This window comes from Bubalus bubalis, chromosome 7 (genome assembly GCF_019923935.1).
Source record: "Bubalus bubalis isolate 160015118507 breed Murrah chromosome 7, NDDB_SH_1, whole genome shotgun sequence".
NCBI lineage: Eukaryota > Metazoa > Chordata > Mammalia > Artiodactyla > Bovidae > Bubalus > Bubalus bubalis.
Genome location: NC_059163.1, coordinates 80,113,889 through 80,140,839, shown reverse-complemented (window position 1 = coordinate 80,140,839; position 26,951 = coordinate 80,113,889). Strand labels below are relative to the sequence as shown.

The 26,951-nt window shown below is 42.3% G+C and overlaps 1 protein-coding gene across 6 annotated transcripts in view; it reads right to left on the bottom strand.

Annotated features, from left to right (window-relative positions):
- FAM184B (family with sequence similarity 184 member B) overlaps nucleotides 1-26,951 on the bottom strand; it is a 118,791-nt gene that overhangs the window by 25,475 nt on the left and 66,365 nt on the right. For 5 of the 6 annotated variants that reach the window (XM_006063939.4, XM_044946057.2, XM_044946056.2 and 2 more), the window contains exons 6-8: nucleotides 16,957-17,067; nucleotides 14,827-14,934; nucleotides 6,176-6,282 (exon numbers count right to left, since the gene is read on the bottom strand). In XM_006063939.4, the coding sequence (XP_006064001.4) occupies nucleotides 6,176-6,282; nucleotides 14,827-14,934; nucleotides 16,957-17,067 (326 nt within the window). The remainder of the gene's footprint in view (nucleotides 1-6,175; nucleotides 6,283-14,826; nucleotides 14,935-16,956; nucleotides 17,068-26,951) is intronic. The other variant, XM_044946059.2, reaches the window with a different exon arrangement.

Below are 26,951 nucleotides of genomic sequence, written 5' to 3'. Positions count from 1 at the left end.
TTGACATGAATACAGCCACATTAGCTCCCTTACATTTTGTATTTGCATGGTATATCTATTTTTATCCTTTTACCTTCCAACTTATCTGTGCCTGTATAAGGTGTATCATATAAAATAACACCAACTGAAGGGCTTAAAAAGCAGAAATTAATTTTCTCATAATTCTGAAAGCTAGAAGTCCATGATCATGGAGTCAGCAGGTGTGGTTTCTTCTAAGGCTTCTCTTCTGAAGCTTGCAGATAGCCAACTTCCATCACCCTGTGTCCTCATGTGATTGTCCCTTTGTCTGCTTTACCAGTGCACTAATCTCCTCTTCTTACAAGGAAACATTGGGTGAGGGCCACTCTAATAACCCCATTTAAATCAATCATCTATTTGAAGCTTTATCTCTGAATGCATTCATATTGGGGATTAGGGCCTTAACATATGAATTTGAGGGGGGCATGGGGCAGTGCAATTCATGCCATAACAGTGTCTTATATACTTAAATCTCTCTCTTGCAGATAGCATGTAGTAAATGTCCTACGTGCTAGGACATTTTGATCCACTCTGGCAATCTCTTTCTTTTAAATGATGTCTCTGTTTCATTTACATGATCAGGATGGAAATGATTGGGTTTAAATCCACATCTTATTTGTTTTCTAACTTCCCAATTCCTTTTCTTATCGTTCTTCTGTTCTTTTTTCTATCTACCTACCTGACATTTTATGATTCCATTTTAGTTCTTTTATTGGATTTTTTAAGCTTTTCTTTGTATTAATGTTTAATGGTGCTCTATGGATTACAACTTGTATCCTTAACTTATCACAACCTACTTAAGAGTTAACATTGTACCTCTTCATATAAAATATGAGTCCCTTACAATACTATAATTCCATTAATCCCCATTCTTTGTGCTAGTGGTCATATATTATTCAACTATATGCAATGTGAACTTCATAATATACTGCTTAATTATTAAGCAGTTATATGTCTTTTAAAGAAATTAAAGAGAAAGAAAAGCAGTAGTTTTTTATATTTACCTATACATTTACCATTTCTGATGCTCTTCATTTTCTCCTGTAAATCCAACTTTAAATTTGCTGTAATTTCCTTTCAGCTTTAATAAATTCAACTGCTGTTTCTCATACTGCAGCTTAACTGGTGAAAAGTCCTCTTACCTTTTATATACCTGAAAATGTTCTATTTCATTCTCATTTTTGAAGGATATTTTCACTGGACTTAAAATTAGGATTTTACAGGTGTTTTTTTTTTCCCCCCATTTATAACCTTAATGATATTGCTTCATTTTCTGGCTTTCATCACAAAATGAGCCTAGAAGGTTGATGAGAAGTCAGTTGTCATTAGTATTCATGAAAAGCCAACTGTCTCCTGTATGTAATTTGTCTTTTTAAAAACCTGACTGCTTGTAAGATCTGGGGGGATATATTTTGTTTTCAACAGATTTTCTATAATGTATCTAGGCATTGTTATCTTCAGATTTATTCTGTGGGGAGTTCACTGAGCTTCTTGAATATGTAAATTGTGTCCCACATCAAATTGGGGGAATTTTTGGTCATTTTTTCCAAATATTTTTTCCTGGTCCATTTTCTTTCCCTTTTACATGTGGGCTCCAAATATATGCATGTAAGACTATTTGATATTGTCCCACAAGTCACTAAGATCTCTTCATTTAAAAAAAAAATTCCCCCTCATTCTTTGGATAAGAGGGTTTCTACTGATCTATCTAAGAGCAATAAACTTTTCGTCTGTGATTTTAATTTGCTGTTAAGTACATCTAATGAGGTCTTCATTGTGGATATTGTACTTTACAGCTTTAGAATTTCCATTGCTTCAGGGTTTTCATTTCTCTGCAGAAATTCCCTATTTGTTCACTCATTATAACATTTCCCTGAAATAGCTCATATAATTGCTTTCAAGTTTTTGTCTGCTAATTCCAATATCTAGGTCATTTTAGGCTTTATTAGCTGATTTTTTCTTGATTATAAGTCATACTGTTCTGATTCCTTGCATGTCTTATAATGTTTTCATCAAATGCTCAATACTGTGGATAATATAATAGTAGGAATCTGTATTATGAATTCCTTTCAAAAGTGGTTAGTTTTGTTATGACAGCCAGTTAAATTACTCAAGGCTCTTTCTGATCTTTTTATGCCCGGATTTGTCTTTTTTTAGAGCTTGTATAGTTCAACATTGTCCTTTGTTCTAGGGTGTGGCCCTTATCACAGGGTGTGTTTCTTACTCCTAATGTGTTGTTTCTGAGGTCTCAACTCAATGCTCATAGAGCTCAGAAAGGCTTTTTTCATTGTGGCTGATCTTGGAATCCAATGTCTCCTAGCATCCCATCTCTAGTACCTTCATTTTCCTCAGCACCATGGCAGCAGCATACTCCTAGGCCTCATGAGTCTCACTCAAGCTCCTGGCAAGGACCTATGGAAAATTCTTATAGATTTCTGTCCCCTATACCCTCACTTAGTATCTCCTCTTCTGGTACCCTACCTTACAAATTCCAGCTGCTCTAGCAGCCCTGAGCCCTGATGTCTGCTTCCTCAGCTCAACTTACCTCCACTTCTCTGCACTGTGGTTGGCACTGTCCCCAGACAGAGAGGCAGGAGAAAATGTGGAGTGATTATGGGATTCAGTTCATGTTTCTCTTCTAAAGAACATGGTCCTTCTCTGCATATTGTCCTGTTCCTAAAAGAGTTGTTATTTATTTTGCTCACTTTTAAAGTTGTCTACAGAAAGAGGGCAAGTCTAGTACCAGTTACCCTGCCACAGCTGGAAGTGCAAGTTCAGTCGTTTTACTGAGTATTAAAGGAGAGAGTGATCTTAGAAAAACAGGAAAACTGTGGAACTTCATATGGCATAAGAACAGCTGCCCTAAGTTGAGATGTAGTTAAAAACATTAGTTCTGGAGCCAGAGAGGCTATTATCTGGATCCTACCATCTACTGGCAGAATAAGTAGAAAGACAAGTCACTTAACCTCTCTGTTCTTCAGTTTCCTTCATCTTTAAAATGAAGTACTTCAATAATGGTATCTACCTAATGAAAATTAAATGGGTTAATCCAGCATTCAGTAAATATTTACTATTATTATATTTACCACATCATCATTCCTGGGAACACCACTAATGAGAATTTCCCTCTCTTACTCTATTCTCTTGTGTCAAATTCCCTCGTATCCTAAAAAGCTGATCCTATCCTACCATCTCTCACAAGCAAGTCATAGCAGACTCTTCTGACTTTCCCTGCTCCCACTGAAGTTGATTCTGACCTGCTGCTGCTGCTGTTTAATCGCTTCCGTCATGTCCAACTTTGTGTGACCCTATGGAATGTAGCCCACCAGGCTCCTCTGTCCATGGGATTCTCTAAACAGGAGTACTAGAGTGGGTTGCCATGCCCTCCTCCAGGGTTTTCCTGACCCAGGGATTGAACCCAGGTCTCCTGCACTGCAGGCAGATTCTTTACCGCTGAGCCACCAGGAAAGCCCATCCGACCTGCTACCCCCACCTTAAATCAACAGCCAATGGAAAACCCACTATGCCAAAAGTTCTCTGACAAGCAACCTTCAAGGGGTTAACTACTGAATATGCAACCTCACCCCTAAAGAACCAATGTGTTTGTTCTGTTCTTCAGCCTCTGACCGTAGATCTTTCTATACTTCTCAGTTCTTACACTCTAACTAAAACCCCCATGAAAGAAGCCTACAGACCCCACATCTCCTCATTTTCTTCTGTAGTTGAGTAACCTCCTTACCAACAAAGCTACACAGGAGAAAAGACAAGGTTGCTGTGATCACCTACTGTTGGTCTGCCCAGCATCCTCTCCTTGGGGAAGCCTTTTCTCTTTCCATAGTGATCCTGTTTAGTCCACAAGGTTCAGATGCAGCTAACTCTGTCCTCATCCTTAACTGGCCCATGGGAAGGGCATGTGACACATACCTGGTCCATCAGAGCCAGACATCTCCTTGGCCAGAATGACTGGCTCAGGGATGGACAAATGACCCAAGCTGGGCCCCTTAGAAACTTCTTGAAATCCCTGCCAGTATTTTCACAGTAAAGATTATTTCTTTCCCTGTGTTAGTTTTGAACAGAATAAGATTTGTAGCTTCCAGGGGTAAGTGACAGCACCCACATTTAGTCTGGAGGCCCGACTCCAGAGTCTGTGCTCTTTAACTGCTATGGTTACACATCTCATAGATCCCAAGACAGAATCCGGAGGGAGCTGGGCAGGTATTATTAGCTAGAGAGTTCACAGGACTATAGGGTACCTAACACTGCCATTGATATGATTTAGGGGTGTAGGCTTTGCTTCCTCAATTCTAGCTTATAAATGTTTCTGTCCCCTCAAAATTCCTATTTTGAAGCCTACTGCCCAATCTAATGGTATTAAGAAACGAGGCCTTTGGAAGGTGATTAAGTCACGAAGGTGAGACCCTCATGAATGGGATTAATGCCTTTATAAAAGAGGCCCTTGCCCGTCCACCTTGTGAAGACAGAATGAAAAGACGCCTTCTATAAGCCAGAAAGTGAGTCCTCATCAGACACAGAAACGGCCATCACCTTGACCTTGGACTTTATAGCCCCCATAACTGTGAGAAATAAATTTATGTTGTTCATAAGCCACCCAGTCTATGGGATTTTGCTAAGCAGTCCAAATAGACTAGGACAACTAATCTCCCACATGGTGAGATTAGTGTCTTTATAAGAAAAGACAAAAGAGAGACCTCCTCCCACATCGTCTACTGTTTCTCTCTTCTCCATGAGAGGACATGAGAAGATGGCCATGTGCAAGCCAGGAAGAAAGCTCTCACCAGGACTATTTGAAGAGCTACCAGATGGTAGCATGGACTCCATGTCATCTGTCAGGACCCCACACAGCTGTTCATTAGTGTGGGGAAGTGAAGTATAACTGTGGTAGCCTCAGAATCACTTGAGAAGCTTTCTCAAAAGACACAGAGTTGGGATATACCCAGACCTACTGTATCAGAAACTTGTGAGCTGGTGTGACAGATCTTTATTGCTCAGCAAATACCAACTGCCTTATGTGATGCTGTGGATTGAATTGTGTCTCCCCAAATTCACATGTTGAAACCTCAATCACCTATATGATGGTATTTGGAAATGAGGCCACTGGAGGTAATTAGGTCATGAGAGAGTAGCCCTCATGATGAGATTAGTGCCTTTGTAAGAAAAGACACAAGAGAGACCTCCTCCCACACTGTCTGCTGCCTCTGTCTTCTCCATGAGAGGACACAAGAAGATGGCCATGTGCAAACCAGGAAGAGTCCTCACCAGGAACTGAATGGGCCAGCACCTTGATCCCCAGCATCCAGAGCTGTGAGAATAACCTTCTGTTGTATGGTATTTTGTTATAGCAGCCGAAACTAAGACCTGTGGAGAGCATATTACCTTCTGCTCAGAGTATTAGTTTGTGGTCACGTGACTTGCTTTAACCAATGGAATGTGGATAAAAACGAGACTGTGCAGTCCTGAGTGTAGGCTTTAAGAGGCACTGCATGTTTTCATCAGCTTTTTTGAGCTTTTTCCCTTTACCATGACAACAACATGCCCTGGATAGAGGCTAATCCATCAGTCTTGGTCCCAGAATGGGATGGCATCTGAACAGACTTAAACTCTATCCATGGTTGGGGCAGAGCAATAACATCAGACTCTTAGTCAGGATCCAAAGTCATATAAAACCAGAAGAGCTTGGCAGAGCCAAGAATAAAGATAGCTGACTGATGAGCTAAAATCGTTGATATTTTGGGAATGTTTGTTAGAGCAGCAAAAGCTAATATAGGTGATAAAGGAGGGAGAGTTCCTCTCTGTGACAAAGCTCCCTCATGTCCCTCACTTAGTAAAAGAACACTTGGAAGAACAGGAGGCAGAGGTTTGGGCCAGTCCAGGTCTGTCTGAATTTGGGGCAGTTTATTAACCTTTTTGAGTGTTAGGTTCTTAATCTATAAAATGGTCTCTCTGAGTTGGTATGACAATTAAATAATTCAGGTAAAGTCCTTAGATGTGCTGGAGGCACACAAGACATTTCTGTTCCCTCCCTAAGCTTCATGCATGGGGCAGTGACAAATATGTGAGGACAGAATGAATGAATGAATCCTTCAAGTGTGAGTTCTCATTCACTGGAGCCCTCGGAAGCCTGCCTGTCCTCCTGTACCTTTCCTCTTCGTCGCTGCTGGTTCCTTCTTCAGCCACTAACTTATCTTGATATTCCTCTCCTCTGGGCAGCGTCTGAGAAGGTTCATTCGGTCTCAAGCATGGATCCTAAGGGAAAAACAGTTGTAAGATGAGACTAAAGTAAAGTTCCTGGAGCCAACCTGTGGTTTACCAAACCAGAGAGCGAAGGAGAAAGAGCCTCCGGCAATCCCCGCAGCTCTCAGGCCTGTGATGATTCAGTGCTGAGCCCACTGCCTGGCTCAGGAGCAGTGTCAGCCCTGATGCCTGTATCCTGCTTTTCAGTCTAGCAAGCATGTCATGCAGCTGATGAAAGTAAAGCACAGAGAGAGAAACTAAAGCACGTAGCTTGTCCAGGGTTTCTATCAGAGAGGAATGGAAATGAAATGCAACCCTGGGGCTGTTGTGGGGATCAGAGAACAGTGCCAGCAACAGCCACTGGTCTATAAGGGTGAGCAACTGCTATTATTATTATACTCATAGTACAGGTGGCCGTCTGCTGCATCCTCTAATGCAGGATCAGAAAACATGGAACTTGATCAGACGCCTTGAGAAGTGGGGTATGGTGGGAGGACAATATGGAAATCATGAGTTAATAATGAGGCTTCGGAATTTTCTATCAATAGAATTTGTTCATGTTATCATTTCCTCTTTCAGCAGAGATGGAAAAATGAAGACTTTCTTATTTTGATTCTTCTACTTGTTACAGTAACCACTGTCCACAGAAAACAGTGTAAGACAGGCTAGGATAGATCTCTTTGTTGAGAAATCTCATTAAATAATAATAAATTGCTACCTGGGCTTTCTGCTAATTATGTGTCTCTGCCAGTCTTGTGTTTTTCTGGCCCTGAGCTTCATCAGCTGTAAAACAAAGTGGCTGGTTACATCTCTGGTTTTCAAACCAGACTCCAGGGACCATGAGAGATGCCTTTGGTGATAAGAGAGGCAAAGCTGAGACTGGAAGATGGGGCCTTGGGCTCCCCTCCCTCCCCAACACAGAATGAAACTGCTCTGGTTGCCTTCTGTGTACTCTAATGTCTATGAAAGTCCACCAACGTCAAGGCCAATGAGGACCTCCATGTTGCCAAATCCCAGTGGTCACTCCATGGGCTTCAGTTAATCGAACTTTTCTGCAGAACTGGAATATCTGTTCCTTCCCTCCTCCACGCAGCCCCCTTTCCTGGGTTTCCTCCTCTCTCTCAGCTACTCCTTCTTTGTCTCCTCTGCTAAAGCCTCCTCCTTTCTTGCCCTAAACCTCAGTCCTTGGACTTCTCTTTTCTGTCTTACTCCCTAGTGTCTCATCTAGTTCCATGGATACTAACGACAAACAGTTTATCTCCATTTCTAAGTTTCCCCCTAAACTCTAGACTTGTATATCCAACTGCCCTCCAGACATCATTCAGATGCTTAATAAACTTCTCAAACTGTAACATGTCCAGAACTGAACTCTTGGTCTTACCTCCTACAAACAACAAGCATGTACTTTCCTCAGGGCCTTTGCACTGGTTGTTCTTGCCGCCTGCAATGCTCTACCCTGTGATATTTACATGTCTAGCTTCCTCACTTCACTCACCACAACCAAGAGACCTTCCCTCATTTAAAACTTGGGCTCTGGCAGCAAATTGCCTATGTTTAAATCCCACTTCTTCTTATTTAAGATGTAACAATCCTAATGGTACCAGTAATCACAATAAATAAGAATTGACTCAGTTCAACATGAATATCTCTACCCTAGTAAAATGAGTCTTTGTGACCCCATGTTCTATACAGTTGATGGAATTCTCTAGGCCAGAATACTGGAGTAGGGAGCCTTTCCCTTCTCCAGGGGATCTTCCCAAGCCAGGAATTGAACCCAGGTCTTCCATATTGCAGGCAGATTCTTTACCAGCTGAGCCACAAGGGAAGCCCAAGAATTCTAGAGTGGGTGGCCTATCCCTTCTCCAGTGGATCTTCCTGGCCCAGGAATTGAACCCAGGTCTCCTGCATGCAGCCTGATTCTTTACCAACTGAGCTATCAGGAAAGCCTAGTAAAATGAATCACCACTATAAAGCTCTAATAATGAACTTATAGGGACCTAGCAACAGAGCTTGAAAACATAAGGCAAAATGTTCAGAAATGTAGGGAAGAATGGGCAAATTTATAATGGGAGGTTTTAATACACACTTCTCAGAGACTCATATATCAGGTACTCAAAATAAGCTAGGAAATGGAAGGTTTGAACAAGATTAATAAGCTGAAACTAGTAGCTAAAAAAGAACAATAATCAATGTTAATGTTTATATAATGCTTAGTGTGCACCCTCAACTCTATGAGGTGAGAATCATACCATTTTAAAGGTGATGAACCTTGCCCAAGGTCATACAGTGAACACCAGAACTAGAGTTTAAATATATAAGCTTTAACCATGGGGGTCACAAAGAGTCAGACATGACTTAGTGACTGAACAACAACAACAAACCTTTAACAATCAAACAGAATATATACTTTTTGGCTATCACATAGGAAATATTTTTTTAAAACTGACTCCACAGCAGGCTACAGAGCAAATTTCAGCATAGCTAGAATGTTGACATTTTATAGACCACATTATCTAATGACAATGCAAAAAATTTAGAAAACAGTAAAGAAAGTAGGTTTAAAAAGTGAGATAAACTTCAAAACTCTAGGATACAGCTAAAGACATACACTGAAAGGGAAATTTATAGCCTTAAGTGTATTTATTATAGAACATTTAAGAAGTTAGAAAAGGGATAACATAATAAACCCAAAGTAAGTAGAAGGAAAGAAGTATGAAAGACAAAATTAATGGCATAGAAAAAGACAGATCTGACCGGCACATCTGAAAGCCGGCCTTTTGAAAAGACACATCAAACTACTGCTAAGACTGATCAAGGAAAAAGGGAGAAGGAACTTAAAGCAACATGAATAATGGACAAAGATCTCATGACAGTTATGAAGATGAAAAAGAATTTCAAATGCACTCTGAGCCACTGTGAAGACTGTGAAAGAGAATGTGCAGGATGTAATTTCTGGGCTACCTTATCGACCACTGATTTATTTAAAGGCATCCTGGGCAGGAGTCCAGAAATAAGAGAGGACAGAAGATGCTTAAAAGAGGCTGACGATGCACTCAGATGACTACAGCAGCTCCCCACAGTGTAGCACCCCTGCATTTCCATGCAGTAACTCATGGGCGCCGGCAACCCAGGGAGGTGGCATGAAGACAACCCTGTCCTTGTGCTGCAGAGGGGGGTCTGAGGTCAGAAAAGTCCAGACTTCCATGTGACTGCACTGGTACTCTGTTGTGTTAGCGTGATCACCAGCTGCCAGTATCAGGGCCTAACTGGGTGAGTTCAAACTGTGAAACGAACGTATTGCTGCAAAGTATCTGCAAATCAGACACTTAAAATCAACCTGATAGATGAAGGCTGCTTCCCAAATCAATGGGGAGAAATACTCAGTAATCTTTTCTGTTTCTGTTCACTTGCTTCCAGCTCCCTGGAAACCAAAGACAAGGATATCCTTCCCCGCAAAAGGAAATGAGTCCTCTCGCTCCCTGCAAATATGGCAACCCACTCCAGTGTTCTTGCCTGGAGAATCCCAGGGACGGGGGAGCCTGGTGGGCTGCCGTCTATGGGGTCGCACAGAGTCGGACACGACTGAAGCCACTTAGCAGCCGTAGCAGCAGCAGTGTTCCTTTAAATCATCCTCTGGCCAAGGCTAATTTTTGAAGGTGTTCCTAATCCAGCTTGAAACAGTACCCTCAGCTCCATTCATTCAGTTGGCATGTCATGGATCAGTTAATATGCAAGGAGGTGCAAACATCTGCCATCTGCCACATGTGGGTATGTTAGGTGCTGGAAAGACAGAGATTAATAAGAGATATAATTCTTGATTTCAACAAACTAATGGTTCAGCAGAGGGGACCAACAGACCATATAAATGGCAAGCATTCACCTCCTTCACCACCCCACTTTCTGTACCTGGTATTTTGGGTCAAAGTGTATCATTCCAAAGGAACTGGGGTGCCATCTGAATATTTCTCAAATGAACCTGACCGTGGAAATGAACAGTAGGCTGAAAGAGCACTTTCAAGCTCACCAATACTCATTTCAGTGAATTTCAAATAGGGCAGACTCTCCAGCATCCCTTTTCTGGTTTTCTGCTTGGGATCCCAGTGAGTGCCTCCCAGGACCAACACTGAGCCACTCTGGGTGTATCCTGAGTTAATCGCCCCTAATTCACACTCTTGCATTCCCCATCAGGCATTTCTCAGGTTCTGTCCAGGACTCTCTCCATCACTAAAGTATGCACAGAAAATAAATAGCTCTGCTTCTCCCCTAACCATCCACTGCAAAAGCCTCCTCCCAACTCCTCCCAAGCAAATGGCTGGTTATTTTAAACCCACAGTCACATTAGGTCTTCATCTTTCATCTTCTAGGCAGTGAACCTCATCTGGGTTGTTTCTATTTTAAAGGAACACCCACGCCCAGGAAATCTTCAGGAAGGAAATATTGAAAGTCTTTCTCAAGTTCATTTGACAATTTTTCAAAGGCAGCATTATGTACATCTTAAAAATAGAACACCTAATGCAATGGGGTTTTGCTGAAATGATTACGGGGGACTGTAATAGGTACTACAAAGTCACCTTACGTTATAGACTCTTTTAACACTTTTGAAAAGTGACTTTATGTGCTTTCTTCTGTTTATTACAAGTCTCTGGGGTGGAGGACAGGAATCATGTCTGCCACTTTACTAATGAAAAGCAGTACAGAACTGTAATTTGGACACTGGTGTTCCTCTTTGGGCCTCAGTTTCCCTATCTGCAAAGCGAGGATAATAATACTTGCCTCATAGGGTTGTTGTGTGGGACTGTGTACAGCACTATGTTCTTGGTACTTGATCTGTTTGCCAGTAGCAACAGTGAGGAAACTGATGCCAGAGAGGTAATTATATAATATTTACTTCCTGCATTTGAAATGGAGCTCTCTGAAGACCACCCTTACTCATCCAGCCCTGGGCCTCTCTTAACGACAGCACTCAGAAATAGTTGTTGAGGCGAAATGACTTGAATAATAATGACCACCAATGACTTTCCTGTTTCTTCTGGAGAAGGTGCAGGCAAGGATCTATGAAAACTTCACCCCTTCTCTGTCCCCGGCTCACCCAGACACCGGAAACTTCCACAAAAAAAGTTTCTGTGAAAATTACCAAGAGTCACATGACTTTCTGGAAACTAATGAAGAACATTGTGAACCTAAGAGAATCAAGGAGGCCAGACATGAGAGGCCAGGATAAAAGGCTCAATGGAGTCTCAGCTGTCTATGGTGGGGACAGAGTCACACCCAGGGTTGGCAGCCCTCCCTCTGTGTATTCTGGGAATGGAGTGAAGAGTCGGCTCTCAGTCGGCCTTATTATTTATGTCTCTCTTGACTCACTGAAACGCTCTGGCAGAACAGCTGGGAACAACCTTTGTTGTGTCCCGTGTGGGTGCAGGGTTGGCTGCACCGCAGTGCGCTGCTCACACACCATCCACACGGCCTGGACCCTGTACCTCTAGGGCCTTGGCAAAGCTTTGACATGCTTTGTTGGCATAGATTTTGCTGGACAAAAATATCTGAACTAAATTATACATTTTCTCTGATATAGCTTGACCAGGTTCAGAAAGTTGTGTAACCTGTTGTGTCGGTAAGGTTGTGCGGAAACAGACACTTGCACGCGCTGCCGTGGGGGTACACTGACAACCTGGATGGAGTGCAATGCAGCAAATCTATCAAAGCTCAAGCTTCTCATAGCACTGGACCTAGCCAATCCTTCAATGGTAAGAGTTAGCACCTACTGAGCATTTCCATGTACTGTTTCTGTCATTGTTTCACAGATGACTGTGGAACGAATGAATAACATACATGTTGAGTTGATCAAGCAGAACTGATACTCATGAAGGTTCTTCCTTCTTTACTTCTGTCTAGAACTGAGCTCTTGGAGGGATTGTTGTCTAGACCCAGAAGGGTCAGATGAGAGCCGAGTTTCATGATGAACCAACCAAGGTTTTCAATGTGCACTTGTATTTAAACTTCTGTGTGTATAGTTGCTCGGTCATGTCTGATTCTTCGCGACCCCATGGACTGTAGCCCTTAAACTTCTCTAGGACTTGCCTTTTCAGCTACAGCAGTGGTTCTCAATTGGATGATTATGGTCCTAAGTAAACATTTATCAAGGTCTGGAGAAGTTTTTGGTTGAGACATTTTGATTGCAAAGGGAGTGCTACTGGCATTTGGTGGGTAGAGGCCAAGGGTGCTACCAAACATCCTACAATGCACAGGGCAGTCCCACAACATAAAGTCACCCAGTCTGAAACTCAAGTGCCAAGGCTGAGAGACCTTGAGCTGCAGTGAAAGCTCTGGCCCTTGTACGTCAGTCCTGGAACATACCTAGAATTTGTGTGTGTGTGTGTGTGTGTGTGTGTGTTCCCTCCTGAAAATACAGCCTGCTGTGTAATCTTCTGGAGCTTCATTATTATTTATTTCTAGCTTATCAACCTTCCTTTAATTTGAATCTCATCACTCAAAATCCCAGCCAACTCTGTCCCATCTCCCTACCACAGTCACTTTGAGGATCTGAGAAATTCTCCAATATTTGAGGAAGAACCTTTCTGGGAAATCCCACAGGGTACTGGTGAAAAGTTCAGCTGTCCCTAGGGCCAGGAGTTCTTCTTGTTGAATGCTAGCTCATGAGGTTGATTCTTGAGAAACTTACAGAGAATGAAAATACCTGCATGTTCTGCAAGTAGACATTTTCAGAAAGGATGGGATGGCCTCAGTCAGGAAGGGCCAGCCCTGCTGATAAACGTACCTGTGTTCCTTTATTTCTCCTCCAAGCTTATGCAGGGGCAATGGGGACTGCTCAAGAATTTCCCCCACAGCTGGGTGTCAGAGGAGGAAATGCGGGGAGTCCTGGCCACTCTCCTTAATCCCCAGACATATAACTATAGCCTATTTTATCTGGAAGGCATTCTGAACATGTGTTGATACTCTTACAGGAAGAGTGGAGGATCAGAGCCACAGACCTAGCTCCATCCTGTCTCGGCCGCTTATCTTCCTGTGACCATGAATGAGTCACCTAACTTCTCTGTCCTTCATTTCCCTCTTTTGTAAAATGGTTACATTACAGGGTTACACAAATTCCAATGAGGTCATGAATGGAGACAGTGCTGTATAACTGACCAATATTGTTATTCAAATCCATAGCCACTAGATTTTTGACTCATTTCTATCCTGGTGAATATGTGGTTAAGGTTAAGTATGGGTTGTCCCAGTAGGGCTGTTGTTTGCAAAACAGGACTGGAATCAACAAAGAGAACTTGTAATTTCTGAAGACACGCAGGCACAGGGAAATGGGTGGATTAATGGATGAGGACAAAGCAGTGAGATTCAGACTCACCTACATAGTGTTTTCCCACCTGGAGACTAAAGTGGACTGAAAATTTGAGGCAGCAATAAAATATATGAAATTTAGGCAATGGATTTTTTATGGTGCTGGGTATAAAGATTAAGAGGCAAGCTGAAATAGGAACCAAGAGGGTCCTTCAGGTCAGGGTACTCAAACATGAACTTCACAGGAAGTATTTATGTTTCTGACATTATGCAAGGAATGTTAACTGAGTGCCTATATTTTAGGTTAAATTGTGCCCCCAAGAAGAGACATTGAAATCCTAACTCCAGCACCTAGAGAAGTGACTTTACTTGCAACTTGGGCTTTTGCAGATGTAATTAGTTAAAATAAGGTCATATTGGATTAGGGTAAGTCCTAAATCCAATGACTAGCGTCCCTATAAGAAGGCCATATGAGGACCCAGAGACACACCGTGAAGAAGGCCGTGTGATGACAGAGGCAGAGATTGGAGTGATGTGGTGACAAGCCAAGGAGTGCCAAGGAGTGCCAAGGAGTGCCAAGGCCAACAACCACCAGATGCTGGAGAGAGGCATGGAACAGACTCTACGCAGAGCCACCTGAAGGAGCCAACCCTGCTCACACTGTGATTTTGGACTTTCAGTCTTCAAAACTGTGAGACAATACATTTTTGTGGTTTAAGCCCCAAGGGTGTGGTAATTCATTATGGCAACCCTAGGGAAAGAACACAGCCTAGCATGAGCTTGACAGAGACAAACAGAAACTAGATTCTATCCGAAGCACTATCCCTTACAAAAGGGCAGCATCATGTGGGAGGGCTACCGTGAGAGTAACAGATATCACAGATATGGATGTGGATGCGGAGGGAGGCAAGGGGGCATTGTGATTACTGTTAGGATTCATGCTCCAGGCAGAACCAAAGACCCCACTCTAGTCCAGTGCCCCTTTGTCTGCCAGCCAGGCTGCTCCCAGAGAGGGAGGGAAGATTTATCTGACATGCCTTGTTCTTTTTCAAACCATGCAGATAATTACTCAGAACTCTATTTTCTTCATGGTTGTTGCAAATTGATTTTGTAATGATTTTTTTTCCCCAGGCATTTTGGCAGCTCTGAGAGGGGAAATAAAAGGGCCCATTAATGCCAGCATGTGTCACTGGGGACACCAAAGTGCTGAAAAGGAGAAGAAAAATATCCTTAATTAAAGCAGAAAAAGCTAGAGGTTACCTGGGTCTCTAAAATGTTGCAGTGCTGGTAGTCCAATTCCTGGGGCTTTTCATCGCCTCTTGGGGGACATGCCTTATTCTGTTGGATAAATTCTTCCAGCCTTAAAACCTAAAATAGAAGAACAGAAATATTCAGCGATGAAGCAGTCTTACCACCTGGCTGTGGTCATTAATCTGGGAGCCTGTTCCTTTGAGTCAATCACTTCTGAGGACAGTGTCTCACTAGACAAATCCCAGACATGCTTCTTGAGGGGCCATTTCTAGTTAGCTAGTTGCTCAATTCCTCCAGAAGCCAATGAACCTGGCATGTTTACAATATCCAACACTTCCATTTAAATTACTCAGGTCCATATAACTATATCAAAGCTATAGCATGCTTTCCACTGGTTTTCATACCATTCCCGGAAGGCCACCCTATTTCTTTTTTACAAAGTTAGTTGGTAAAGAAAAGGAACAATGTTTAAGAATTATACAGATAATGAGAGAAGGGTGGCTACAGGATGCTATTACCTGCATCCTATTACCTTGTAAGGCCTTAATTATGATGTTATTATTAACTAACTAAACGTAGAGTATAAATTAAACAGATTGGTTTCCCAGCTCTATACTTTGAGAAGAACAAGGCTAATAACCATAAAGGAAACTCAGATGTTGCTGAAACTACTGCTCCTCAGGTACCATGCTAGGCGTAAGGTGCGGAGGAGAAGAAACAGCCTGAGAGCAGGATGCTAAGGTAAAATACCGTCCCTGCCTTCAAGGAGCTGTCATCTCATGGAGCAGACAGATGCACACTTAGAATCACAACAACATTCAATAGACATATGTAAAATATAAAAAGACCATCATTAATGATGTGCTTGCTCTGTGTCAGGCACAGACCTAAGCATTTTACAGTATTAACTCTTAATTCTCCTTTTTTTTTTTTTGAAATAAGTTTGTTATTTTTATTTTGAATCTTTTTTTATTACTTTTTTTAAATTTTATTTTATTTTTAGACTTTAAATAACTGTATTAGTTTTGCCAAATATCAAAATGAATCTGCCACAGGTATACATGTGTTCCCCATCCTGAACCCCCCTCCCTCCTCCCTCCCCATTCCATCCCTCTGGGTCACTCTTAATTCTCCTAACAATCACTATGAGGTAGGTAGAACTTACAGCAAAAAACTGCCCAGGAGTTCTGGCACAGTGTTAATAGCACTGAAGGATGAATAGAGTCCAGTGGCAAGTTCTTCTCCCCAGTAATACTGTCCACAGTGCTTTTAAACTTTGAACTTGGTCCCTGGGTGGTTTGGACAGATGGGCCCAAGAAGCAAACCCCATAGTTCAGCTGGTTCACATCCATTTCATATCCCACTCTTCTGGCTGGCCTCCAGCATGGAGGCCTGATGGCTAAATCCTTGGTTTCCCAGGCTAGCCACGTGGCACAGATGTTACCAGCGGGAGTAGGAGTCAGCTAGGGGCTTCCTACACCCTTTTGTTTTCCTAATGAAGTAGGCAGGCCTGGTCACCCCTGCCCCTACTCGTTTCCTGTTTTAAATTTGGACATGACAACTGGTCAGTGACAGTCATTCTCACAACCAAGGGGAATCTGAGCCAACTTCTCCTACATGCAGTATCAGGGACCTATGATACATTTAGGGATCATGAACATGTTTTCATTCAAAATTCAAAGGAAAAAACGCAGCCTTGCTGTATTCACCTTTATGGCAAGGCAGTTACAAATTAAAAATTCTTTTTGATGAAGAAAAGAGTCCACAAAGGCAGAAGTATCTACTGCCCAGAAAACTGCCGGGAGGTGGGGAGATGGCAGGACCAAGAGCTTTGCAGATTTTCCAGATCTGATATTTAGTCACAGAATCAACGCCAGCAGCCTCCTGCCTCCTTCTTTTACGTATGGCATTAAGTGTCTCTTTGTTAAGCCTCTATAAATCAGGCTCTCTGTTACTTGCAGCTGAATTTATGCCCCTGAGATCATCTTCCTGTCAGGCTAAACTCTTTTTCTTCCTTGCAAGGATGCTAAATGTAAGAAAGTCAGGGCGACTTCCTGAGATTCCTGGCACCTTAGTTAATCAAAAACTCCTGGAGTCCAGAACCATCACTCCCAAGCACAGCATTTATTCAGGACTTACTTCTAGCAGTGAATTCTGGAGCTTCACACTTAGGGCTGCTTTCTCTTCTTCTAGCTGCTTTATTTCATTTTCTGATTTCTTCTTCACTTCTTCCAATTGTGCTTCTACTTCCTAAATGATAAATAGAAGAGTTAACCACACAATCCATAAAAACATGAACAGTACACACCCTGCCTTATTCCCAAAGGGGTTCAAAGAAGCTCACAAGAGTCATAAACTCCATAAAAAAATATAAATTAGAAATATATGAGAAAGTTAAAAAAAAAAAAAACAGGTGCTAAACTGACACCACAAAGGCTAATATATATTGGGGGAGGGCAGGGTAAAGTCCCTGGCTTTAAGTTTTGTAGTGTCAAGTAAGAAAAGAGAATGCTCGTTATTGACACAATTCTCACAGTTCCATGAATCAGAAAGCCAAATACATCCTCAGATGCAAGGAAATATCAAAAGCAGAATGAAATTTCCTCTTTGGTCTTCTCAACAGCAACCTTACGTTAGTCAAAACGATGGGATTCACAAAGTATTTTTCCACAGTCCCTCCCCACAGCCTCACAGTCTTAGTGCAAAGTAGATCCAGATAAAAGAACATTCTGGAGCTCATGTGAGTGGTGCAGCTGCATTTTAGTTCTGTGACCTTGAGCAAATTTCCTAACCTCTCTGTGACTCATTGCATTACTTATTAATACAAGCTTAGCATAGTTCTAGTTACATATTAATAGTAAGAGATAAATGAATTAAAAGTAGGGCAATTCTTATAGATTCCTACCCTTTTTGATCTAGCTTAATGTCTGGTGAAATTTTGCAAGTGTCCAGAGTGAAGAGGAACTAAAAAGCCTCTTGATGAAAGTGAAAGAGGAGAGTGAAAAAGTTGGCTTAAAGCTCAACATTCAGAAAACAAAGATCATGGCATCCGGTCCCATCACTTCATGGGAAATAGATGGGGAAACAGTGGAAACAGTGTCAGACTTTATCTTTTTGGGCTCCAAAATCACTGCAGATGGTGACTGCAGCCATGAAATTAAAAGATGCTTACTCCTTGGAAGAAAAGTTATTACCAACCTAGACAGCATATTGAAAAGCAGAGACATCACTTTGCCAACAAAGGTCTGTCTAGTCAAGGCTATGGTTTTTCCAGTGGTCATGTATGGATGTGAGAGTTGGACTGTGAAGAAAGCTGGGTGCGTAAGAATTGATGCTTTTGAACTGTGGTGTTGGAGAAGACTCCTGAGAGTCCCTTGGACTGCAAGGAGATCCAACCAGTCCATTCTAAAGGAGATCAGCCCTGGGATTTCTTTGGAAGGAATGATGCTAAAGCTGAAACTCCAGTACTTTGGCCACCTCATGCGAAGAGTTGACTCATTGGAAAAGACTCTGATGCTGGGAGGGATTGGGGGCAGGAGGGAAAGGGGATGACAGAGGATGAGATGGCTGGATGGCATCACCGATTCGATGGATGTGAGTTTGAGTGAACTCCGGGAGATGGTGATGGACAGGGAGGCCTGGCGTGCCGCGATTCATGGGGTCGCAAAGAGTCGGACACGACTGAGTGACTGAACTGAACTGAACTGAGAGCAGTGGATGAAATATTCTTTTCCTCTTAGCTGAACTTTCAGTTCAGTCAGTTCAGTCGCTCAGTCATGTCCGACTCTTTGTGACCCCATGGACTGCAGCATGCCAGGCTTCCCCATCCATCACCAACTACTGGAGCCTGCTCAAACTCGTGTCTATTTAGTCAGTGATGCCATCCAACCATCTCATCCTCTGTCATCACCTCTCCTCCTGCCTTCAATCTTTCCCAGCATCAGGGTCTCTTCTAATGAGTTGGCTCTTCACATCAGGTTGCCAAAGTATTGGAGTTTCAGCTTCAACATTAGTCCTTCCAATGAATATTCAGGATTTCATTTAGGATTGACTGGCTTGGTCTCCTTGTAGTCCAAGGGATTCTCAAGAGTCTTCTCCACCACCACAGTTCAAAAGCATCAATTTTTCAGTGCTCAGCTTTCTTTAAAGCCCAACTCTCACATCCATACATGATTACTGGAAAAACCATAGCTTTGACTAGATGGACCTTTGTCAGCAAAATAATGTCTCTGCTTTTTTATATTCTGTCTAGGTTGGTCATAACTTTTCTTCCAAGGAGCAAGTGTCTTTTAATTTCATGGCTACATCACCATCTGCAGTGATTTTGGAGCCCAGGGAAATAAAGTCTGTCACTGTTTCCATTGTTTCCCCATCTGTTTGCCATGAAGTGATGGGACCAGATGCCATGATCTTAGTTTTTTGAATGTTGAGTTTTAAGTCAGCCTTTTCACTCTCCTCTTTCATTTTCATCAAGAGGCTCTTTATTTCCTCTTTGCTTTCTGCCATAAGAGTGGAATTATCTGCATATCTGAGGCTATTGATATTTCTCCCAGCAATCTTGATTCCAAGCTTGAGCTTCATTCAGTCTGGCATTCACATGATGTACTCTGATATAAGTTAAATAAGCAGGGTGGCAACATACAGCCTTGACATACTCCTTTCCCAATTTGGAACAAGTCCATTGTTCCATGTCCAGTTCTAACTGTTGCTTCTTGACCTGCATACAGATTTCTCAAGAGGCAGGTAACATGGTCTTGTATTCCCATCTCTTGAAGAACTTACCACAGTTTGTTGTGATCCACACAGTCAAAGGCTTTGGTGTAGTCAATAAAGCAGAAGTAGATGTTTTTCTGGAACTCTCTTGCTTTTTCTATGATCCAATGGATATTGGCAATTTGATCTCTGGTTCCTCTGCCTTTTCTAAATCTAGCTTGAACATCTGGAAGTTCTTGATTCGTGTGCTATTAAAGCCTAACTTGGACAAGTTTGTGTATTACACTGCTACTGTGTGAGATGAGTGCAATTGTGCAGTAGTTTGAACATTCTTTAGCATTGCCTTTCTTTGGGATTGGAATGAAAACTGACTTTTTCCCATCCTGTGGCCACTGCTGAGTTTTCCAAATTTGCTGGCATATTGAGTGTAGCACATTAACAACATCATCTTTTAGGATTTGAAATAGCTCAACTGGAATTCTATCACCTCTACTAGCTTTGTTCACTTCCTAAGATGCTTCCTAAGGCCCACTTGATTTCACATTCCAGGATGTCTGGCTCTAGGTGAGTGATACACAGAAAAACTATACAAAAAGATCTTAATGACCCAGATAAGCACAATGGTGTGATCACTTACCTAGAGCCAAACAGCTGAACTTTAGGTAGACATTAAGTCATTTATTCATTCACCAAATATTTATTGAGACATACCATGTGTTTCCCCACTCCAGTACTCTTGCCTGGAAATTCCCATGGACAGAGGAGCCTGGTAGGCTGCAGTCCATGGGGTCGCTAAGAGTCAGACATGACTGAGCGACGTCCCTTTCACTTTTCACTTTCATGCATCGGAGCAGGAAATGGCAACCTACTCCAGTGTTCTTGCCTGGAGAATTCCAGGGATGGGGGAGCCTGGTGGGCTTCCGTCTATGGGGTCACACAGAGTCGGACACGACTGGAGTGACTTAGCAGTAGCAGCAGCAGCAGCACCACATATTTGGCACTATTCCTGAAGCTAGGAATAAAATGACACTATGCCTACTCACCAGGAGCTCACAATTGTGTGGAAAAGACAGGCAGCAAAGTCAACAGCTATAATGCAGTAGATGTCATGTTGGATGCTGACAATTGATTATAGACCTTTATGCTCTAATTGTGAGTAGACGGACATATTAGCAACTGACATCTACTGAGTGTGCACCATTTTCTGAGCGCTTTTCACAGATCATCTCGTTGATCCTCATGAAATCCATATGAGCTAGGTAGTATTGTTAAAGTTCATTATACAAATAAAGAAATGAAGCTTGAAGAAGTCAAAATGACTTGCCCAGGGTCATGCAGCCAGTATGTGGAAGAGTCAAGATCTGAACTCAGGAAAGGATGATTGCTTGGCTGTGCTTCTTCCCTGCCTGTGTGGGTTCAGTTATATGTGAACATTTTTCAATGGTAAATACTACAGCACTATATAGTCCATGGTCAGAGGATGTGGAGGAACTGGAGACACAAACAACCTACTATAAATTATACTTGGATTAACTCTCACATTGTTCAAGGATCAACTACAGAATGAATGGACATTATGGCTGATTGAGCATGAATAATGAGACAGAAGTCATTGATTTCTAAATTTCTGACCCCTGGATTTCTAACCTGAGCATCTAAAAAGATGCTGCTACTGATCATCTACATGACATGTTTACACTTCCTATGGGACCAATCACAGGCCAGTCTAGTAGCCCTGGGGTTGCACTTAGCGTTGTCTTTGGGGTCAGTCATATAAGAGAGAAAAAGAGGGATGTGATTAGATTGTAAGGGTCAAATGATGCAGACACTTAGCCATGTACACGGAGAAGGCAATAGCATCCCACTCCAGTACTCTTGCCTGGAAAATCCCATGGACGGAGGAGCCTGGTGGGCTGCAGTCCATGGGGTCGCTAAGAGTCGACAAGACTGAGCGACTTCACTTTCACTTTTCACTTTCCTGCATTGGAGAAGGAAATGGCGACCCACTCCAGTGTTCTTGCCTGGAGAATCCCAGGGACAGGGGAGCCTGGTGGGCTGCGGTCTATGGGGTCGCACAGAGTTGGACACGACTGAAGTGACTTAGCAGCAGCCATGTACAGGGTCTTCAGTAAACCCATCATCTCCTTTTGCAGGGCTTGCTGTTTCAGAAAGTTCATTTTCTAAAGACAATAGATAAATTATCTTTTTGTTTGAAACAAGTTGAGATAACTTAAACAACCATCAGAAATAAGGCCATCCTCTCAGCAAAAATTCTGATTTTTGACTTCATTATTTAGCCCTCATTCACAGAGTCTTTTATTGAACAAAAGTTTTGTTTAATGTGTTTATTGGTGCAGACACTTGCTAACTCTGCCAAAGCATGTTCGCAGTAACAGCGCAGTGAAATCCTCTGAGAAAAAGACTCTTAGCATAAAGCAGTGGCTATTTCTAATTTTATATAGCCTAATTTTCTGGGGTACATGTAATCAATCACAGCTTTAGCTGTTGCCTTGACAAATGGACCTAAAGGGAAAAAAATTTCCCCACAGATGGAAATAACTGATATCTGCAGTAATTTTTGGCATTAGCAAGCCACATTTTAGGTGCAGAATATATGTGGTTTATTGTCAGAAAACAAAGAGCTCTGAGTCACATGGAAAACACAGATTAAAAGGAAGCATGACCATGTCCAGCTCATTCCAAAGTGACCTTAAGGAGTTTAACAGGAATCATTAACAGTCTCTTCCTAACTCAAGTAAAGAGAAAAAGCAGCTACAAAGACAAGAACATAAGGGAAAAGGAGATAGTTGCTTTCAAACACATAAATTGTTGCATCCCACCCCAGCAAGAAGACTCCATGAGCTATTAACTCATAGGATTCACAGAATACTTCATAAGCTCTATTCTCATTCAACTCTCAAAATACTCATGGAAAATGGCTTTATTGCATCCATTTCACACAGAGCAGATCCAGAGGCTGATAAGAGGCAAAAGCAGGACTTCCACCATTTTTCTGCTTTCTTGTCTAGATTGTCCACAGTTACTAGCAATTTAAGAAAAGACACATAAAGGAGCCACTGTGATGGGAAAAACAAATACACAACCACAGAAAATCACCAAGCAGAGATTTCAGTTCACATTTTAAAGGAAAACATGTTACGTTTTTTCAAGAAGAAAAATTACTATTTGGTATGTATTTATAGTAAAGTTCAGCTGAAAGAGTAAACCAGTACTAAGCCTGAAACGTCACTCAGAGTGGGGAGGCAGAAGAGATGATCTTATAATTTCCAAACTATATAAAAATGATAACCCACAGGACAATATTGTAATAAACTATACTTCAATTCAAAATATGAATACAGAAGAAACTATAACCCATAGATTGAAGATTCCAATGAACCTCAAACAGAAAAACACAAAGAATATCATACCATGACATACTATAATCATTGTAGAAACCAATGATAGACAAAATAAATCTTACAAGTGGTCACAAAACAAAAGACACACCATGCTCTGGGGAAAACAGGTAAGAGTGGCTACCAGCTTTTCATTTGATGAAAATACAAACCAAAAAACAAAAACAAAAAAACCCCAAATTGAACAACATCTTTAAAGTGCTCAAAGAATGAAACTGTTAACCTAGAATTCTATATCCAGCAAAATAACCTCAAAAATGAAGTCAGGAGAATAAGATGGTGGAGGAGTAGGTGGACGTGGAGTACATCTCTCTCCATGGATACATCAGGAATACACCTTCAGACACAGAAGTGCATGCAGAACACCAGCTGAGAGCAGACAGGAGGACCTGATGAGCAGAAAAGAATATATAGACCCACACAAAACTCAGTAGGACGAAGGAAATGGGGGAAAAACTGGACCTGCCTTCGGTGGGTGGGGGAACGAAACATTGGGGCAATTGTCTGAGTCAGAGGGGAACCATTTAAGGCTGAGAGTGAAACAGCTGATCTGTGGCAGCCTAAATGGAGTGAGAATCAGACAGTCCTTGCCGCAGCCATACATACCCAGGACAGGGACGCAGGTCCCCTGGAAGGCGCAGCAGCTTGGAGCTGGAGTTTAGGGATTGTGGAGCAATCTCAAAGCGAGGGCTGCTGTTGACTGCGGAGAGACAGATCAAGGGGATGTGAGGGAGGAGACTGGTGCGAAATGCCTGTGGAGGAAAGCCGGGCGGCCATGGAAGCAAGGCGATACTGCTGAGTCGTGCGTAGGGGGCGGAGCCATCACCACCGCCTCTCTCTCCCCACATGCCAGCATTGGTATCTGAACACTACAGAGGCTGGCCCATCAAACACCTGATGCACTGAACTACAGAGTAGGACCCCTTCAAGTGCCTGCGGCACTGCACTGATCTATACAGTATGACCCCAGCCAGGGGAGCCCCTCTGTGCTTGACACATGGAACAACAGAGAAGGACCCCAGGCAAGGGGTTGCTCTAAGTGCCTGAATGGGCGGAGCTACGGAGAAAGACTGGCCAAAGAGGCCTTCTGATCACCAGCTACAAGATGCTCAAAAAAAGCCTCTGACAGGGCCATAACTCCTGCAGCAGAGGCAGTCCGTGTCGCTGCACACTTGGCGCCACCAGGGTCCCTGCAAGCCAAGCAACTGTGCCACCTCCATGCACAACTCTCACTGGGCAGAGCTGCCATAGGCAAAAAAAAGTCTTGCATCTATGCGCACAGGGTCGCTTCAGTTGTGTCCAGACTCTTTGCAACCCTGTATGTAGACTGTGGCCTGCCAGGTTTCTCTGTCAGTGAGGGGAGTTTTCCAGGCAAGAATACTGGAGTGTATTGGCCAATACCAGTTGCCATACCCTTCTAGAGCACTATATTTCCTGCTGCCCTAGCCGCCAACTCCCCTGAGTACCTGGTGCTGCCAGAACCCCTGCGACCCAAGCAGCTGCACCACCTCCACACCCGTCCCTCACAGGGGCAAACCCAAGTCCTTCGGGTCAGCCTGAGGAGCAAACCCCAGTGTACGATCCATATGTAGAGGTAGAAATAAAACCACAATTGAAACCCAAGGGCAGTGTGGCTAAGGAAGAAGACCCCAAACCTTCCCACCAGTCGTACAAGCTTCAGATTAAATCCACATGATCAATTAGGCAAACTCTGTGCCTATGGACTATATAAAAGATCATTGAGAGCTCCCACAAAAGAAAACACAATAGTTCTGATAGCTGTGGACACTGGAGGCAAGAACACACAGGAGTAGGACCAGATTAGAATCCGAGCTGCCCCCACAGCAGGTCCAGTGATTAGCACAGTGTTGGAGGGCATCCTAGGGAGGTGAGGTGGACTGTGACCCCAGTGAGGGAAAAGACTGTCAGCAGTGACTCAAGAAAAACATTTATTATTCTTATGTTTTGACTTGTTCTGTAGAGTCTTTTGGATTTTTTTTTCCTTTTTCCCCCCTCTGTTTTAGTTGTCGATTTTTTTTTTTTTTTTTTTTGCACTATGCAATCTAATTAAGCTTTTGAGCTTTTTTTTTCTCAGTCACATTATTTATTGTGGTTATAAACCTCTACCTCTACTTTGGGCTTTTGCAGTTCTGTGGAGTCCCCCCCCCCAACCCTTTTTCTTTCCTCTTTTTTATAATTTTAATTTTTTAAACATATTATATTTTTTCTACATTTATTCCTTTGTTTGCCTTTCCTATTGTTCTTTTCCCCTTGCAGTTAAACTTTAATGTATACAAATCTTCTTCATCTACTTCTATTTAACTTTGCGTATCTATTCTTTCTTTCTTTTCTTTCCTCTCTACATATTTGTTAGTTTTGTTTTCATTGCTTCATTCCCCACTTGGCACCTTGCTTTACTTTTGTTTTCCAGTTTGTGCTTTAGTTAATTTTGTTCTTAAATTTGTTCTTAAAAAAATATAATTTTTTATTTCCTTTGTTTGCTGGGTCTATCTGCTGTACTTTATTTTTGTTGGACTGTGTTGACTTTGCTCATCAGTGTGTATATATATATATGTGTGTGTGTGTGTGTGTGTATTCCCTTATTTTTAATTATTATTTGCCTGATTTTGTAATTGCCATTTATCTGGGGTTCATCTTTGGTTTCTCGTTCTTGGATATTTGTTTTAATCTCACTTAATGCCATAACAAACCACTTGTGGAATCTTTGTTCTCAACCAGAGATCAAGCCCTGAGCCTTTGGAGTGGGAGCACTGACTCCAAGACCCTAGACTACCAGAGAAATAAGTCAGAAACAGAAAGATAAATATCGTATTCTAGTACATACATACGGAATCTAGAGAAATAGTATTGAAGAATTTATTTACAGGGTAGCAATGGAGAGACAGACATAGAGAATAGACTTATGGACATGGGGAGAGGGAAGGAGAGGGTGAGATGTATGGAAAGAGTAACATGGAAACTTACACTACCACCTGTAAAATAAAGAGCCAATGGGAATTTGTTGTTTGGCTCAGGAAACTCAAACAGGGGCTCTGTATCAATCTAGAGGGGTGAGATGGGGAAGGAGATGGGAGGGAGGTTCAAAAGGGAGGGGATATATGTATACCTATGGCTGATTCATGTAGAGGGAGATATCTGGTATGGTTCTAAATATTTGGAAGTTAAGTTACGTATTTTTAAATAACAAAGAGTATTTTGGGAGTTGGTAGAAATAAAAAGTTGAGAAAATTTTGAGAAAATCATTCACATTCATATTTATTATTGAAATTAGAAAGCAGAGGCCTAGAATGGTTTGGGTTAACTTATTCAAGATTTGACAATGAGGCTCTTTCCCCAGGCACAGCACTTCTTACACACTGACTTGACTGATGTTTGAGTGCATATCTTGTTTCTCCTACTAGATGGTGAGCTCTTCGAAGGCATGGCTGATTCCTATATCCCTGCATTGCTCAAGACACCAACTATGCATTCAATGAATGATAAATAAACCATAAAGGGATGCTGGCAGGGTGAAGACCTAAAGGCTTACTACATAGACAAAGAGCAAAGGTTATGCTTCCGTGATTCACATTCAATTCATGTGATATTAAAGTGACTTTATTTCTCAGGTTCTTCATCTGCGAAATGGGAAAGCAACCCCTGCCTACAGAGCTGAGGTACGGGATAAATCATGGACTGGAGAGCTGTCATTCCTTTTAGCTGCACAGCATCTGCTCCTTCTCGGAATGTTTGAGAAATTCTCTATCTGATACATCAGAGCCGTCCTCCCACCACAGAACCAGAAAATGTCAGACTTACCTTCCCAGACTCCCTTCCAAAGAGAACTGAGGGCATGTGACCATCAGACACACTCACCCCAGATTTCAAATCGGAAGCCATCGATATGTACAAGCTGGAGTCATTGAAACAAAAAGGATCCGGCAACTACATTTCCCAGGGTCAGCAGGGCCAGCCATTCTATAGCAGCTCTGACTGACAGAC